This window comes from Canis lupus, chromosome 9 (assembly GCF_011100685.1).
Source record: "Canis lupus familiaris isolate Mischka breed German Shepherd chromosome 9, alternate assembly UU_Cfam_GSD_1.0, whole genome shotgun sequence".
NCBI classification, from domain to species: domain Eukaryota; kingdom Metazoa; phylum Chordata; class Mammalia; order Carnivora; family Canidae; genus Canis; species Canis lupus.
In genome coordinates this window covers 23,917,304-23,932,638 of record NC_049230.1, presented here as the reverse complement: position 1 = coordinate 23,932,638, position 15,335 = coordinate 23,917,304, and the positions used below count along the sequence as shown (strand labels likewise).

The 15,335-nt window shown below is 40.4% G+C and overlaps 1 protein-coding gene and 1 long non-coding RNA gene across 4 annotated transcripts in view; one reads left to right on the top strand and one right to left on the bottom strand.

Moving 5' to 3' along the window:
* Positions 1-694: 694 nt before the first annotated feature.
* On the top strand, positions 695-7,118 carry LOC111097362. Its single transcript, XR_005364435.1, has 2 exons — positions 695-1,684; positions 6,980-7,118. It is a non-coding gene; the product is annotated as an uncharacterized LOC111097362 (long non-coding RNA).
* Positions 7,119-9,424: 2,306 nt separating this feature from the next.
* Positions 9,425-15,335, bottom strand: part of NPEPPS (aminopeptidase puromycin sensitive) — a 106,108-nt gene continuing 100,197 nt past the window's right edge. For all 3 annotated transcript variants that reach the window (XM_038547513.1, XM_038547512.1, XM_038547514.1), the window contains exons 20-23: positions 14,947-15,054; positions 14,282-14,437; positions 13,944-13,991; positions 9,425-11,088 (exon numbers count right to left, since the gene is read on the bottom strand). In XM_038547513.1, coding sequence (XP_038403441.1) covers positions 10,936-11,088; positions 13,944-13,991; positions 14,282-14,437; positions 14,947-15,054 — 465 coding nt within the window. In that variant the 3' untranslated portion in view covers positions 9,425-10,935. The remainder of the gene's footprint in view (positions 11,089-13,943; positions 13,992-14,281; positions 14,438-14,946; positions 15,055-15,335) is intronic.

Genomic DNA, 15,335 nt, shown 5'->3' with positions numbered 1-15,335 from the left:
TTGTTGTCCTTTACCTAAAGTATGGAATCTTGGAACTGGGGAAGGAAGGCCTTAGGAAGAAGGAAGCGAGGAAGCAAGGCAGGAAGGAAGAGGAAGAAAGCAGAAAGAAGGAATTCTTTCCCTTTCCTTTCTTCTTCTTTCTTCTATTTTTCTTTCTTTCTTTCTTTCTTTCTTTCTTTCTTTCTTTCTTTCTTTCTTTCTTTCTTCTTTCTTTCTCTCTTTTCTTAAAGTAATCTCTATGCCCAACATGGGGCTCGAACTCATGACTCTGAGATCAAGAGCCACACACTCTACTGATGGAGCCAGCCAGGCACCCCAGTGTGGAATCTTTAATGTGGTCGGACTACCTCCCTAGTTTGGCCCGGGCCTACCTCTCCAGATTTCTCTTCCACCACCTCTCAAGAGTTCTCTTTGTTTCAGCTATTCTGGATTTCTTTTGGTTCCTTAAATAGGTCAGGTTCTTTTCAGCCACAGGCCCATTACATATGCTATTTTTTTCTGCCTAGAACACTGTTCCCTCTCCTTTTTGCCTGGCTAGCAACTCCTCATCTTCTAGGCCCCCGTTTAACATCATTTTTTTCTTTTTAAATAATTTTTTAAAGATTGTATTTATTTGACAGAAAGAGCGTAAGCAGGGGGAAAGGGCAGAGAAGAGAGAGAAGCAGGATCCTCACTAAACAATGCAGGGTTCTATCCCAGGTCCCCAGGATCATGACCTGAGCCAAAGGCAGACACTTAACCAACTGAGCCACCCTGGCGCCCCTAACATCATTTTTTCATGGGAGACTTTCCTGAGGACATTCCTAGTAATGTCCCCTTATGTCACCCTGTACTCCTGTTCCAAAGACTCATCACACTTAGTACTTTCACTGTTTCTTGTTCTTGCTAGATTGTAAGCTCTATGAGGCAGAGACCAAATTTGCCTTATTAGATTCTGTAGCCTCAGTGCCTAGTACAATATCGTTTTGAACTGAAAGCTTTTGTAACTGCTGCCTGATGTCTGGATTCCATAGCCATGGAAATAATGGATCAGAATCTTGCCTTGTTTATTGCCCTGCAGTCCAGTTCCATTGGGCTTTTCTGACAGGCTTTTTCTGCTATTTCAATAACCAATTTCACTAATATTTCAGGGTATTTCATCATTCCTTTGAGTAGGGATCAAAATGCACACCTCCCTTGAGGCACTTGGGTGGCTCAGTTGGTTGAGCGTCTGACTCTTGATCTCGGCTCAGGTCACGGTCTCAGTATCATGGCTTCAAGCCCTGCGTTGGGCTCCATGCTGGGTGTGGAGCCTACTTAAAAAAAAAAGCATATCTCCCACATCACATAGCAGGTTGTGAGGTTAGAACACAGTACCACTGTATTATTTGATAATTACTAGAAAAGGCTGGTGCTGTTCTCACCTCTTGTATTGTTTCCATGATGCTCACATACCTCTGAGAACCCCCTGCCCAACATCGTATTTGGGGTGGGCAACTGTGGATCACCAGATGATAGGGAGATTTAAAGGTACCCAGATTGTTCCTCTCTCAGGTGTCACCTTGGTTTGGTGCACACTTGAGTCGTTTATAGATGGATGGCACATTTATTTGTTGGAAGCAGTGAGGCACAGTCAAATTAACGGTGCAAGCACAAGAGTGGAAGTAACACAGTTGCTCAGGCTCACGAGGCAGGCATTCAGCAGGTAAGCAGGGCCCAGTGGGAGGAACTCATGGCCTCATTTCAACAACTGCAGCGAGCTAAAGTCCCTGTTGGTTGCAATCTGTGAGAAGGGCACTTGTTTCTTCTTTTCCTCCCCTGCCCCCCAAGCCAGTTACATCTGTCCTCAACAAAGCTGTGAAACCCATCACTATATAACTTCCTAAATCCAGTTAATGGTGATAACCAAAATTCGTAACTAAACACCCAGGCGGCAGTGGATAGGGTTGCAAATGTTAGTTCCAAATATAGTGCAGTTCATATCTCCAGTGAGGAAAGAACACCGAGTGAATTCATGAACCACTTAAACTAATTGAGCTAGGAGCTTAAAGCCACATTCCTCAAATGGGTGCATTCCACAAAACTGGCATTTAGCATTAGGCAGTCAGGCTGGAAAACACTCAGGAATCAGTGAATCTAAACAAGGAAGAAATGCTTCTCAAGGTACGCATTTGCCAACTGTTCATTTGTTCTCAAGTCATCTCTGGTGATTAGCCTCATGACTTAGAGCATAACATCACGGGTCACAGGTCTGAGCCCAGCACACTTAGCTTCCTAAGGAAAAGACTGAAAATGCATCCCCCGGGTTACAAAGGAGAACATGCAAAAGGAGCACAGGCTGTCTTCATTATTAAAAGAATTAAATGCGGGTACCTGGGTGGCTCAGTGGTTGAGTGTCTGCCTTCAGCTCAGGTCATGATCCCAGAGTCTTGGGATGGAGTCCCACGTCTGGCTCCCTGCTCTGTAGGGAGTCCCTCTGCACCCCCCTTGCTCATGCTCATGTTCTTGCTCTCTCTCTCAAATAAATATGTTTAAAAATTTTTTAAAGGTCTTATTTGTTCATGAGATACACACACAGAGAGAGAGAGAGAGAGAGAGAGAGAGAGAGAGAGAGAGAGAGAGAGAGAGAGGCAGAGACATAGACAGAGGGAGAAGCCCGGAGCCCCATGTGGGACTCGATCCCAGGACTCCAGGATCATGTCCTGGGCCAAAAGGAGGCGCTAAACTGCTGAGCCACCCAGAGGTCCCCTAAAAATTTTTTTAAAAAATAAGAATAATTAAATGCATAAAGTAGAGTGTAAAAACATAGCTGGAAGAATATTTCCCAAACTCATCTGTAATCAGGACTGCCTTTGGGAGGCAGGTTTATAAGAAGAGGTAGTCATTTTTTTCCTTCAAAATTTATTTTTTCTTTTCTTTCTAAAAAGATTTTATTTATTTATTCATGAGAGACACAGAGAGAGAGAGAGAGAGGCAGAGGGAGAAGCAGGCTCCATGCAAGGAGCCCGATGTGGGACTTGATCCTGGAACTCCAAGATCACGTTTTGGGCCAAAGGCAGGCGCTAAACGGCTGAGCCACCCAGGGATCCCCTTTCCTTCAAAATTTAGAAAATGAGTATGTATTACATTTGTAAACAAAATTTTAAGTGGATAGGAGTTAGTGATACAATGTTCTTAGATGAAGAGCAATGTTACAGTGAGGCTGGTAAAGAGGAACATCTATTATGTAACTATTTTCTACCATAAACAAAAAATACACTTGCATACACTTCATGTAGAACAGGGTGGTTCAACAGAACTTTCTCCAATGATTGAATATGATGTATACCTGTGCTGCCCAATATAGTTGGCCACTAGCCCTATGTGGCTAATGAATACTTGAAATGTAAAACTTAATTTTTAACTTATTTGAATTTAAACATAGTAGTTACATATGGTTAGAGGTTACTGTACTTGGACACATAGTTCTAGAACCTTCCATTTGCTGGGATGAACAGTGTCAGCAGGGGCAGGAAACAGACCAGATTTGGTAATCAAGAGAGCTTGATTAAGTCACGTCTTCACAAAGCTCATGTGTATACTCTATTACTGTTAGAGGAGTGAAGAAACTCTAAATGGCCAAAGCTATCTCAAGAAAGAACAAAGCTGAAGGCATCCTGATTTCAAACTATATTACAAAGGTATGAAAATTAAAACAATACGGTATTGGCATAAAAACAGACACACAGATCAATGAAACAAAATAAAGAGCCCAGGGATCCCTAGTGGCTCAGCGGTTTGGCGCCTGTCTTTGGCCCAGGGCGCGATCCTGGAGTCCCAGGATCGAGTCCCACGTCGGGCTCCCGGCATGGAGCCTGCTTCTCCCTCCTCCTGTGTCTCTGCCTCTCTCTCTCTCTCTCTCTGTCTGTCTATCATAAATAAATAAATAAATAAATAAATAAATAAATAAATAAATAACACAAAATTAAGAGCCCAGAAATAAACCCATTTATATATGGTCAATTTATAACAAAGGAGTGAAGAATATACAATAGGGCAAGGACAGTCTGTTCAATAAACAGTTTTGGGAAAATAGTAAGCCACATGCAAAAGAATGAAATTTGATGACTTTCACCATACACCAAAATTAACTCAAAGTGGATTAAAGACTTCTTAAAGGTATAACACCTGAAACCATAAAACCAGAAGAAAACATAGTTGGCATAGGTCCTGGCAATGTTTTTTTTAACCCAACACCGAAAGCAAAAGCAAGAAAAGCAAAAATAAATAAGTGGGACTACGTCATATAAAAAACTTCTGTACAGCAAAGGAAACCAAAAAAACAAAAAGGCAAACTTTACTGAATGGAAGAAAATATCTGCAAATCATGTATTGATAAGGGGCAAAATATATAAAGAACTCATACAAATCAATAGCAAAAAGGACCTCACAAATAATCTAATTAAAAATGGGAACAAGGGCAGCCCCGATGGCTCAGCGGTTTAGCACCGCCTTCAGCCCAGGGCCTGATCCTGGAGACCCAGGATCGAGTCCCATGTCAGGCTGCCCGTATGGAGCCTGCTTCTCCCTCTGCCTGTGTCTCTGCCTCTCTCTCTCCCTCATGAATAAATAAATAAAATCTTAAAAAAAAATGGGAACAAGATCTGAATAGATATTTTTCCAAAGACATGCAGATGGCCAACAGACCCATGAAATGATGCTCAACATCATTAATCATCAGTAAAATACAATCAAAACCACATTGGGCTTTCACTTTACACCTGTCAGGATGCCTAGTATCAAAAAGACAAGAAATAACAAATGTTGGTGAGGGTGTGGAGAAAATTGAACCCTTGTGCACTGTTGGGAATATAAATTGGTACACCCACTATGGAAAACAGTATGGAAGTTCTTCAAGAAATTACAAATAGAACAACCATATGATCTAACAATTCCTCTTTTGGTTATTTATCTGAAGAAAATGAAAATATTAACTCCAAAAGATATGTGCACCCCGTGTTCATTGCAGCATTATTTACAACTGCCAAGATATAGAAACAATCTGTGTCCATCAATGGATGGATGAATAAATTGTAGTGTGTACACACACACACATACACACACACACACACACAGAATATTACTCAGCTATAAAAAAGAATGAAATCTTGCCATTTGTGACAACATGGATGGACCTCAAAGGTATTATGCTAAGTAAAATTAAGTCAGATTGAGAAAGACAAATACTGAGTGATTCCTCTTAAATGTGAAATCTTGGGATCCCTGGGTGGCGCAGCGATTTAGCGCCTGCCTTTGGCTCAGGGCGCGATCCTGGAGACCCGGGATCGAATCCCATGTCGGGCTCCCGGTGCATGGAGCCTGCTTCTCCCTCTGCCTGTGTCTCTGACTCTCTCTCTCTCTCTGTGTGACTATCGTAAATAAATAAAAATTTTTTAAAAAGTGAAATCTTAAAAAACAAAACAAAACAAAACAAAAAACAAGCTCACTGATACAGAAAACAGATTGGTGGTTGCCAGAAACCCCAAAGGGTGGTGGTGAAGGGAGTAGAAAAAAAAGAAAAGGAACAAAGTGAGAGAAGGTATTTAACGCACTGGCATTAACTTCATCCTACCACAACCCTCTATATTCCCTTGACCTTTCAGTGCTCTATTCATAGAAGAGGGAACTGACCTACTAAGAAAGCAACAATTGGGGTGCCTGGGTGGCTCAGCCAGTTAAGTATCCAACTCTTGCTATCGACTTAGGCCCTGATCTCAGGGTCATGAGATTGAACCTGTGTCAGGCTCCACACTCAGTAGGGAGTCTGCTTGAGAAGCTCTCTCCCTCTGCCTCTCCTGCTCATGCTCTCTAAAATAAATGAATCTTTTTAAAAAAGCAATAATCATCTCATTCATGTCAACTACTTTAAATGTCTTGTACTTTTTCTTTTTATTAAAAGATCTTATTTATTCATGAGGGAGGGAGAGAGAGAGAGAGAGAGAGAGAGAGAGAGAGAGAGAGAGAGAGAGGCAGAGACAGAAGCAGGTTCCATGCAGGAGCCTGACATGGGACTCGATCCCGGGTCTCCAGGATCACACCCCGGACCGAAGGCAGGCACCAAACTGCTGAGCCACCCAGGGATTCCCCGTACTTTTTCTTATAAGAAAAGTTCTATGTTCTCCTATTAAACCATTAGACCATTAGTCCATTAAACCTATTAGCCATTCAGTATAGTTTTCTTAACTTCATTTGTAGAAGTATAAATAATAGGACATTAAAAAGAGAATATCCAGGGCAGCCCCGGTGGCGCAGCGCCACCTGCAGCCAGGGGTGTGATCCTGAAGACCTGGGATCAAGTCCAATGTCGGGCTCCCTGCAAGGAGCCTGCTCCTCCCTCTGCCTGTGTCTCTGCCTCTCTCTCTCTCTCTCTGTTTCTATGAATAAATAAAATCTTTTTTTTTTTTAAAAAGAGAATATCCATAAGATTAGCATACATAATACAAAGTAGATAATCAACCCCTAATAGAGTGGGATGAAATTGCAGTGTAATGTAACATCCCTGCACAATTTATCAAATTAATGATAAAGGTTGGGCAGCCTGGGTGGCTCAGCGGTTTAGCGTCGCCTTCAGCCCAGGGCATGATCCTGAAGACCTGGGATGGAGTCCCACATCAGGCTCCCTGCATGGAGCCTGCTTCTTCCTCTGCCGGTGTCTCTGCCTCTGTGTGTGTGTGTGTGTGTGTGTGTGTGTGTGTGTGTGTCTCTCATGAATAAATAAAATCTAAAAAAAAACCAAAAAAACAAAACCAAAAAGATAAAGGTTAAGATTGGTTGAGGGTGGAGGGAATGGCAGGTGTCTCAGAGGACCATACTGGTATGGTCAAACTATGGCAAGATTTATTTATTTTTTCTTTCTGGTAGTCATTTTAATTGGTGTATAGCATGTCTGCTGTCAGCCGCTGGCAACTTCCCTGAGAAAGCATAGATTAATAGTATGTTTCTCTTCTGTTGCTAATTCTAGCCCAATGTTGGAACCTGAAGTTCAATGGTGAAAGAAAGCTACAGCTGCCAGATACCAGCAATGGAACTGCAGGGGCCACCAGACTTGTTTTTGTTTTTGCAAGTGGCACTAACAACCCAATAAACTTTCCTTCCTCTGACCCTGCCATCTATCACATTTGCCATCATACGTACTGGTGGAAAAACCAGTCCTCTGATTTGGTTTCTGAGGGAAAACAGTTGCTTGGCCTAATGTTTTATTAACATCAGGGTCTCCTATCTCATACTTGTGCTTGAAACCAAACACCTTGACCAGTCAGTGTCCACCAAGGGTGGTATAAGAAGGCACAGTCCATCTTGGGTAAGTTTTTGTATTATCACAAAAGAGAAGACACTCTTTTAAAAAATTAAACAACTCTGAGGCCTAAAGCCAGTATGTAGTGAGAGATTTATTATCCAGTCAAAAATGAGGCTATCTCTAAGTGTAGGTTTAGTGCTAAAAATAGATTACCAAAAGCTTGTTTTTTAATTTCTGCCCTGCTAGGAAAAATAATCACTAACCCTACAAATGTGGCTCCAAATCTTTCTGATTATATTCTAGGGCCTGTTTGGGTAAAAGAATTGAAAGAATTATTTAAAGCTACAGAACTCTCATGCCCCTTAAATGGCACACTACAGAGATACATTCTTTACAATTAATTTCCAGGGGCTCCTTGCTTCCTGAAACCCATTCTTAGAAACTGTAAGTCTAAGAATTCATCCACTGCATAGTATTCTGAAAAGCTTTACTGCTTCCCATTAATACAAAATAATATAAAATTTTCTATAGGAAATATCAACACATCCATCTTTTTTTTTTTTTTTTTTCTTGAAAATAAATTTTAGGTAGGTTCTATGCAGAGCTTGAACTCATGACCCAGAGATCAAGAATCACATGCTCTACTGACTGAACCAGCCAGGTACCCCACATTTGTCTTTCTTTCCAACTTTCGGATTTCTACTAAAAATTTTAACCAAGCTTTAGGGTTAAAGGAAAATCATTCAATATCTTTAAAACTGTTGCCTGGACCCAGTCTGACTGTATGATCTTCTAATTGTGGAGACATGGTAATTGGCAAGAAGAACACAAGTTTCAGGGCCAGTGAGCTTGGGCTGACCACTGGTTCTAAGTTATTTGTTGTAGAACTTCACCTAAATTTTTTGAGCCTGCTGTCTCATCTGTAAAATGAGAGTATTACCTGGTAGGGAGCTATTTGGAACAAACAATAAATTAAAACATCTGACACCAAAAAGGTTGAATTAAGACCTTCAGAGACCCAACTCATCAGACTCCAGCGCCAGAATCAGTCAAGACATCTGTAGAAAAGACAGAACACATTCGAATTGGGTAACTTGAGGAAGGTTTGATAAAGGGACTATGTACAAAAACATGGACAGAGTTCGGGGTGGGAGGGAGGGAACAAGGAATAATGGAGTAATCCAGAGCTAGTAAGGGAATAGTCCTCTCCATCCCTAGATTTGAAGAGGCAAAGTGAAGGAGCTAGAAGCTCAAGAGGGCTGCTTAATGGGAGATGTGGTCGATGTGGTCTTTGGTAAAAGGACACAGAAAACCAGTGTTTTCTGGCGATGTCACCTGACGATGACAAAACCTGGAGAATGTGCCTTTTGAGCTTGAAGGTATTACTAATTGAATCAACACAACCCATGAAGTCAGAGGACAAAGGAGCAGTTAATGCAGTCCATATGGGCCAACTGCTTCTGGGGCACAGAACAGAATGGAGAGCAGCTCTGAAGGGGACATTGAAGATCTCCTGCACAACCTCTGCCCCAGCATAATTCAAACTACTAAACACAAAACTTGCATGGATGCTGAAACTGAAATACCTTCTTTCTAGAATTCCTTCTAGAACACTATTAAACACAAAACTTGCATGGATGCTGAAACTGAAATACCTTCTTTCTAGAACTTCTAATTATAAACTTGTGAGTTTTTTTTTTTTTTTAATGTTTTTTATTTTAAGAAAGATCCACACCCAACATGGAGCTTGAACACAGGACCCAGAGATCAAAAGTCACACAATCCAGCCAGGTACCTTTTGAGTTCTTTAATAAAGCAGATTTTTCCCCCCTCCATCTTTCTGGTGTCCCTCCTTTGCTCATGCCTAGATGGCGTCCACCAGTGCTGAGAGTGGTCCCTGGACAGGAAAGCCTCAAAAATGAGTACTGGTAAGTCTCAAGTTAACTCCTGAATCCTGACTCTAAGGATCTCTAAGAGATTTCTGAGCATCCAGAATGAATTTAGAAGGAATCTTAGGATTTTTCTGTTTAGGTATTAATCATTAAGGAATTCAGAAACTGGATTTTCTTAAGACTCAAAAAAATCCTGGTGGTAAAATTTCTTATAATTCTAGTAAATGGAAGAAAAATTTATAGTTTCTTATTAAAGAGAATAAAAGAAATCAGGACATCAATTTCACATTGACATTTTTATTAACGCCAACTGTTTTTTAATTATTATTTTTTTAAAACAATAGCACAAAAATGTTTCAAGGAAGCAGTCTCACAATCTGATGACCTTCTGAAATACAGTTAAGCCACACCAAATATGAAATACCTGTTAATAACACAAAACAAATATTTTTAAAAAGAAAAATAAAAAGAAGAGGAAAAAGAAAGAAAAGGAAAAAAAGGTCGGGCAGAGGAAAGCAATGAGGTGTAGAGTTAAAACTCACTGGATCAGGTAGGCCAGGCTTGTTAGTAGGATACTCTGTTAAAGCAAAGAGTGGCACACACAGGCTGTGGTCTTTGCTGCTCTATCCAGTCACCACTAATACATGGCCCTGCAGTGGTTGCCACTGGCTTCTCACATGTCCACGATGAAGCAGGAGAAACCAGTGTTGATACTGTCACGAAGAGGTTTAACCATTGGCCTGTCGGACGACTAAGACCTTTTTTTATTTTTTATTTTTTTTTAAAAAGCAGAATAATTCCTTCAGGACAGCCTGGCTGAAAACCCTTTTGTTTCTATGTCTCACCTATCTGCATCTCAGGGTTCTTAAAAGTTATCTTAAAAAAGAAAGAAAAAATAAATGTATATCAGTTTCTCTTATTTAATGTGGCTATAAAAGATGTTTCCTTATTATTTCTTTATCTCTAAGAAGGACACCGGGGGTGGAGGTTGGGGGTGGAACTAAGAGGAGGAAAAAACCCAGACCAGGATAGGTTTGGTTTTTTTTTTAACATTTTTTTCTTCTTTTTTTGGCCAGGGGTGGGTATCACACAGAAGGGAAGGCATGGAGAATTACGATCCTTGGTTCAGATTGAGTTATGCAGGAAAATACATCTTCCTGATCAGTCCCCATGCCAAAAAAAAAAAAAAAAAAAAAAAAAAAAAGGACTAAACAAAACAGAACAAAAATCCCCAGGGGGAAAAAAAAAAAAAAACCCCAAAACCAAAACCAAAACACTTGGATTTATGCACAGACTCTATGTTATACCAGCTATCAGCCTTTCATGTTTAACCATTCCCAGCAATGGACACTACCCTTGGCTTGCAGGCTGCTTGCAGAACCCACTTCACAAAAAAATCTTCTTCACCCAGAAGCCTCTAGTTTCCTTTTGGTAGGTTATAAAAACAGAACATCTGTCATGAACAGGAGAGTGTTAAATACTTTTAACCACTGACAAGGCTTTGGGAAGTTTCACAGTTTCGTTATGCTCTATTTTATTACTATCATATTTACATTTTTTATTTTTTATTTGTATTTTTATTTTTTTGCTGAATTGCTGATTTTCCTTTTTTCAATAGAATTTAATTCTGGAGTGTGAGCAGGAACCAGTTAACTACATTCATTGTCCAACCCCCACTGGTTTGAAAGAAGACTCCAAATTCTCGGCATGTGAATCAGCTGTTCGGTAGCCCCACCTTATCCCCCCCCACAGCCAAGCAGCAGAACCGCAGTGGTGGCGCCTAAGGGCTCACGCTGTAGGTGGTGAGGCCTTTCGCTGAAGGAGGTACTGGTGAATGCTCTCAGCATCTCGCTTTAGCCAAGCAGCATTCAGCAGGATATTTTCACAACACTGCTGGATGGTGCGTTCAGCTGAGGGAGCCGGATGACTCTCGAAGAAAGCCTGTTATAAAACAGCCCAGAATGCAGGATCATTACTAGCAATAGTAAGAATGTAATAATATCACAGGTCATGAAAAAACACTCATCTGTAAGGGATTCAAAAGCTTCAATCAGGGATCCCTGGGTGGCGCAGCGGTTTGGCGCCTGCCTTTGGCCCAGGGCACGATCCTGGAGACCCAGGATCAAATCCCACATCAGGCTCCCGGTGCATGGAGCCTGCTTCTCCCTCTGCCTATGTCTCTGCCTCTCTCTCTCTCTCTCTCTCTCTCTCTCTGTGTGACTATCATAAAAAAAAAAAAAAAGTTTCAATCATGAAAATATACCACTGCCATTCCAAGGCTAAAAGAAAACAAGCAGCTCCTTGGACCTGAATACAGGAATTCTTCTCCAAATATATGCTTAAAATAGAACCAAAAGTTAATAAAGAGATAGAATCTATCGCCTTTCTTTTAGATTGATTCATCATTAGTAGTTAGTGTAGGTTTTGGAATTAGGCTTGGGACTCAAATCTAGGCTCAATCATGTATTATCCTATGACTTTGAGTAAATTAACTGCTCCGTTTTCTCATTTATGAGAAAATATTTACTCCAGAAGATTTAAGAGAAACCTACACAAACTGTTAACATAATAGTTGGTAGGCAGAGTCCTTAAAGACTCAAAACACATTCAGGCTGCTTCTAATAGAGATTAATTTGTGAAGGATGATAAAACTAGAAAGGTCTGATTGCTGCTCCAGAGACTCACATTTTTCATACAATAAAACTATTTTCTAATGAAGTATACTACATTTCACAGTAAACAAAGCAACTCTTGGGACACCTGGGTGGCTCAGTTGGTTAAGTGTCTGACTCTTGATTTAGGCTCAAGTCACAATCTTGGGATTCTGGGATCAAGTCCTGAGTTGGGTTCCATGCTCAGTGGGGAGTGAGCTTGAGATTCTATTTTCTCCCTTTGCCCCTCCTCCTATACACTGTCTCACTCTCTCTCTGAAATAAATAAAATCTAAAAAAATGAAAACAAAGCAGCTTTTAAACACCAACCAGCAAAAGGATGGGGGGTCTTTACTTTGAACTAGTCATCACAGGTGTAAAAGTGAGAATGACTAATTCATCAGATTAATTAAGTCTGTAACTTTTAGAAATCAATAACCTTATTTTATTCACAAAGATGACAATGGCTCCTGCTCCAAGGCTCCTTAGAGCCTGAGTAAGATACAGGACTTCCCCTCATTCCATCTCAACAAATAGCACTACTATTTACATAATAAGAAACCTGGGAATTAGGGAATTATCCTCGACTCTTTCTTCTTCCTCTGCCAGGTATGTTCACAACACAGAGTAAATATTTGTTGAATTAAAGATTAACAAAATCAAGCCCCTGGATTTCATTACTCCATTTCCCTCAAGCTACTTTATCATTCTTGCTTGAAGAGTTAGCATCAACATCTTCCCTTCCCCATTCCACACTGCAGCCAGACTGAAATTTTTATCATACATATCACATTAACTCCTCACTGTTTATAAGTAATTCAAGGGCTTTCCACTATTAGGAAAGTTTTTTTTTTTTAAGATTTTATTTATTTATTCATCAGAGACAGAGAGGCAGAGACACAGGCAGAGGGAGAAGCAGGCTCCCCTCGGACAACCTGATGCAGGACTCAATCCCAGGACCCCAGGATCATTCCCCAAGCCAAAGGTAGATGCTCAACCACTGAGCCACCCAGGTGTCCCATATTAGGAAAGTTTTAATATGGATTACTAGGCCCTCCATAGTCTGGCCTCTACCTATCTAACCAGCCTCAGCTTGGCCACTCACTGCCCTTTCCATCCAAATCCAATATATATACTTCTCCTTCAGAGTATGTATATCCTTTACGATAAAGGAACTGTTTGCATAATATACGATGTAAACTAAATGAAGGCAGAGATCAAGTCTTTCACTGTTTTCTCAAGATCTGAAATCTTTTTTTTTTTTAAAGAGAGAGAATGAGAGAGAGGCAGAGACATAGGCAGAGGAAGAAGCAGGCTCCATGCAGGGAGCCCAACGTGGGACTGGATCCTGGGACTCCAGGATCACGCCCTGGGCCGAAGGCAGACACTCAACCGCTGAGCCACCCAGGCATCCCAAGATCTGAAATCTTAAAATCTTATTCCTAGCAATGGTTTGCAGAGTGAATGAAGTAACATTATAGCTCTCAGAACTTCCGAATTCACACCTCATAACCCCATTGCCTCCAAGAAGGTGAAGGCGAAAGTGACACTTCAAAAGTACTTCCCAATTAAATGCAATGGAAGGCTTAAAGTTAAGATGTTCCTAATCAGTGTAGATTTGTTCCTCAAATGCTGAACTTCATTACATAATTATTATCCTTTGTAAAGGCTAAGAGTCCCTACATAGCACCTGGTCTCCCTGTGCATATGACAGACCTATGAAGGTTATTAGAAAGGAAACAAGAACCATTATCAAGGACCTACTATTCTGTTCCAGTCCCACTATGTTAGTTACTTTAAATAACAATTTTATTATCATCTCATTTTATGGATGAGAAGACACAGGAAGCTCACAGAGGTTAAAAACTTGCTTGAAGTCACATAGTTAACATAGGGTAGGGCACAGAATCCTATTCATATCAACTGATTCCAAGGTCCACGTTCTTTCAACCATATTTCGATGCCCTCAAAGATGATTCCAAACCCATATTCTTCAAGCATTAAAGACACAACCCTATCTGTCTTTTTCCAAGCAAAAACAAGGATTAATACAACATTAGCCCAACACTGTATGATTACAATTTGGTTCATTAGTGTTTTTACTTACTAGCTTGAAAAATAAAAAGTAAACAGCACTTTGCTTACCTTAACTTCTCCAGCCATTTTATCAACTGCAAATCCCTCAACTGATAGCTGAAAAAACAACGGTGTATAGTAAATGCAAGAGGCTAGGAATTAAATTCCATTTACTCTAAAAATGAATCATTCTATTCTCTCCCAACTTTAGAATATTCTAGAGGATGCAGGATGGGTGATGGATAAGCCCATTAATAAAGCTAATAACTATTTAAAGAAACCTTTAAAAAAAAAAAAAAGAAACTCTCAAACAGCAAAGAATGTAATCTATAAGCCTAGTGAATCATGGATGTCTCTAAATAACATCCATGATAAACCAGCTATTCAAAATAAAAATCTTCACATACCTTTATTAGTCTGGATATTAAGAATCCTCCCTGGTATCGATTATAAAGTTCTTCCCAGTTGTCTTTTATAAATTTCCAAGCAGCCTTCCTTCCATGCTTGCTGCCTCCAGCTACTCCACCAATTACCGATACAGTGTCCTGTGGACGTACCTCTTCCTAAAAACAGAAAGAGAACTAAAAGTCTACTTGTATTCAAAACATCTTCTGATACAAGAAAGAGCAGATGCGTTTGAGGTACCCAAGCAATTACACTGAAGACCCTCATTCTCTGTTTTAGGAATGACTAGCACCAGAAGCTTCCAGCAAAGAGGCTGATGTTTCACCTAAAGACCAGCCAAATTGAGAATGAAGCACTGAGAGAAGTATAAACAGGCTGCTCAATAGATACTTGCTTGGGTTCCTACTGGGTAAAGAAAGGAAGAGACAAAGTAGTTACAGGGATAAATAGCCTTTCCAGTTTATTTCTGCTTCCAAGTATTCTGATTCTTAACATTAGAGGGAGATAGGTCAGTAACAGAAGAACAGAAGCCCATTTCATTTTCCCCAGATGAAGAGGAAGCCTTAGTTTAAGGTTAAAGCAGATCAAGAAGACACTGAATCAAAGACAGTTGCCACAGATCAGTGGGTTACAACACCCTCCATAAGAAGTTTTCATTGTGACTTACTGAAAGTGCAAACGTGAGGACTTTCTGAATCAATTCAGGTGAAAGAGTAGCCCCAAGGACTCTTTCAATTCGGTTTTTCTCTTCTTGCATATCTGCTTGTTTGTGGAGCTACAGTGAAAAAATAAGGATAGAGACACAGTTAACTCTCCCCTAGAAGTTATGCAAATGCTTATGTGAGCTTTTCCCTCAATAAGGTGATACTTTTGCTCTATGTTCTCACTGGCTGTGACTGCAGAGTATGAAATTAACAAAATACAATAACTATTCAAGATGTTCAGGCAGGCACTATAGTTGTCATATGCCATTACAGTACGTCACTAAATGTAAGAGATGTGAATGGCTTGTCATCAGTTCTGAGCAGTTTAACATCAAGATCTGACGGGTATGAT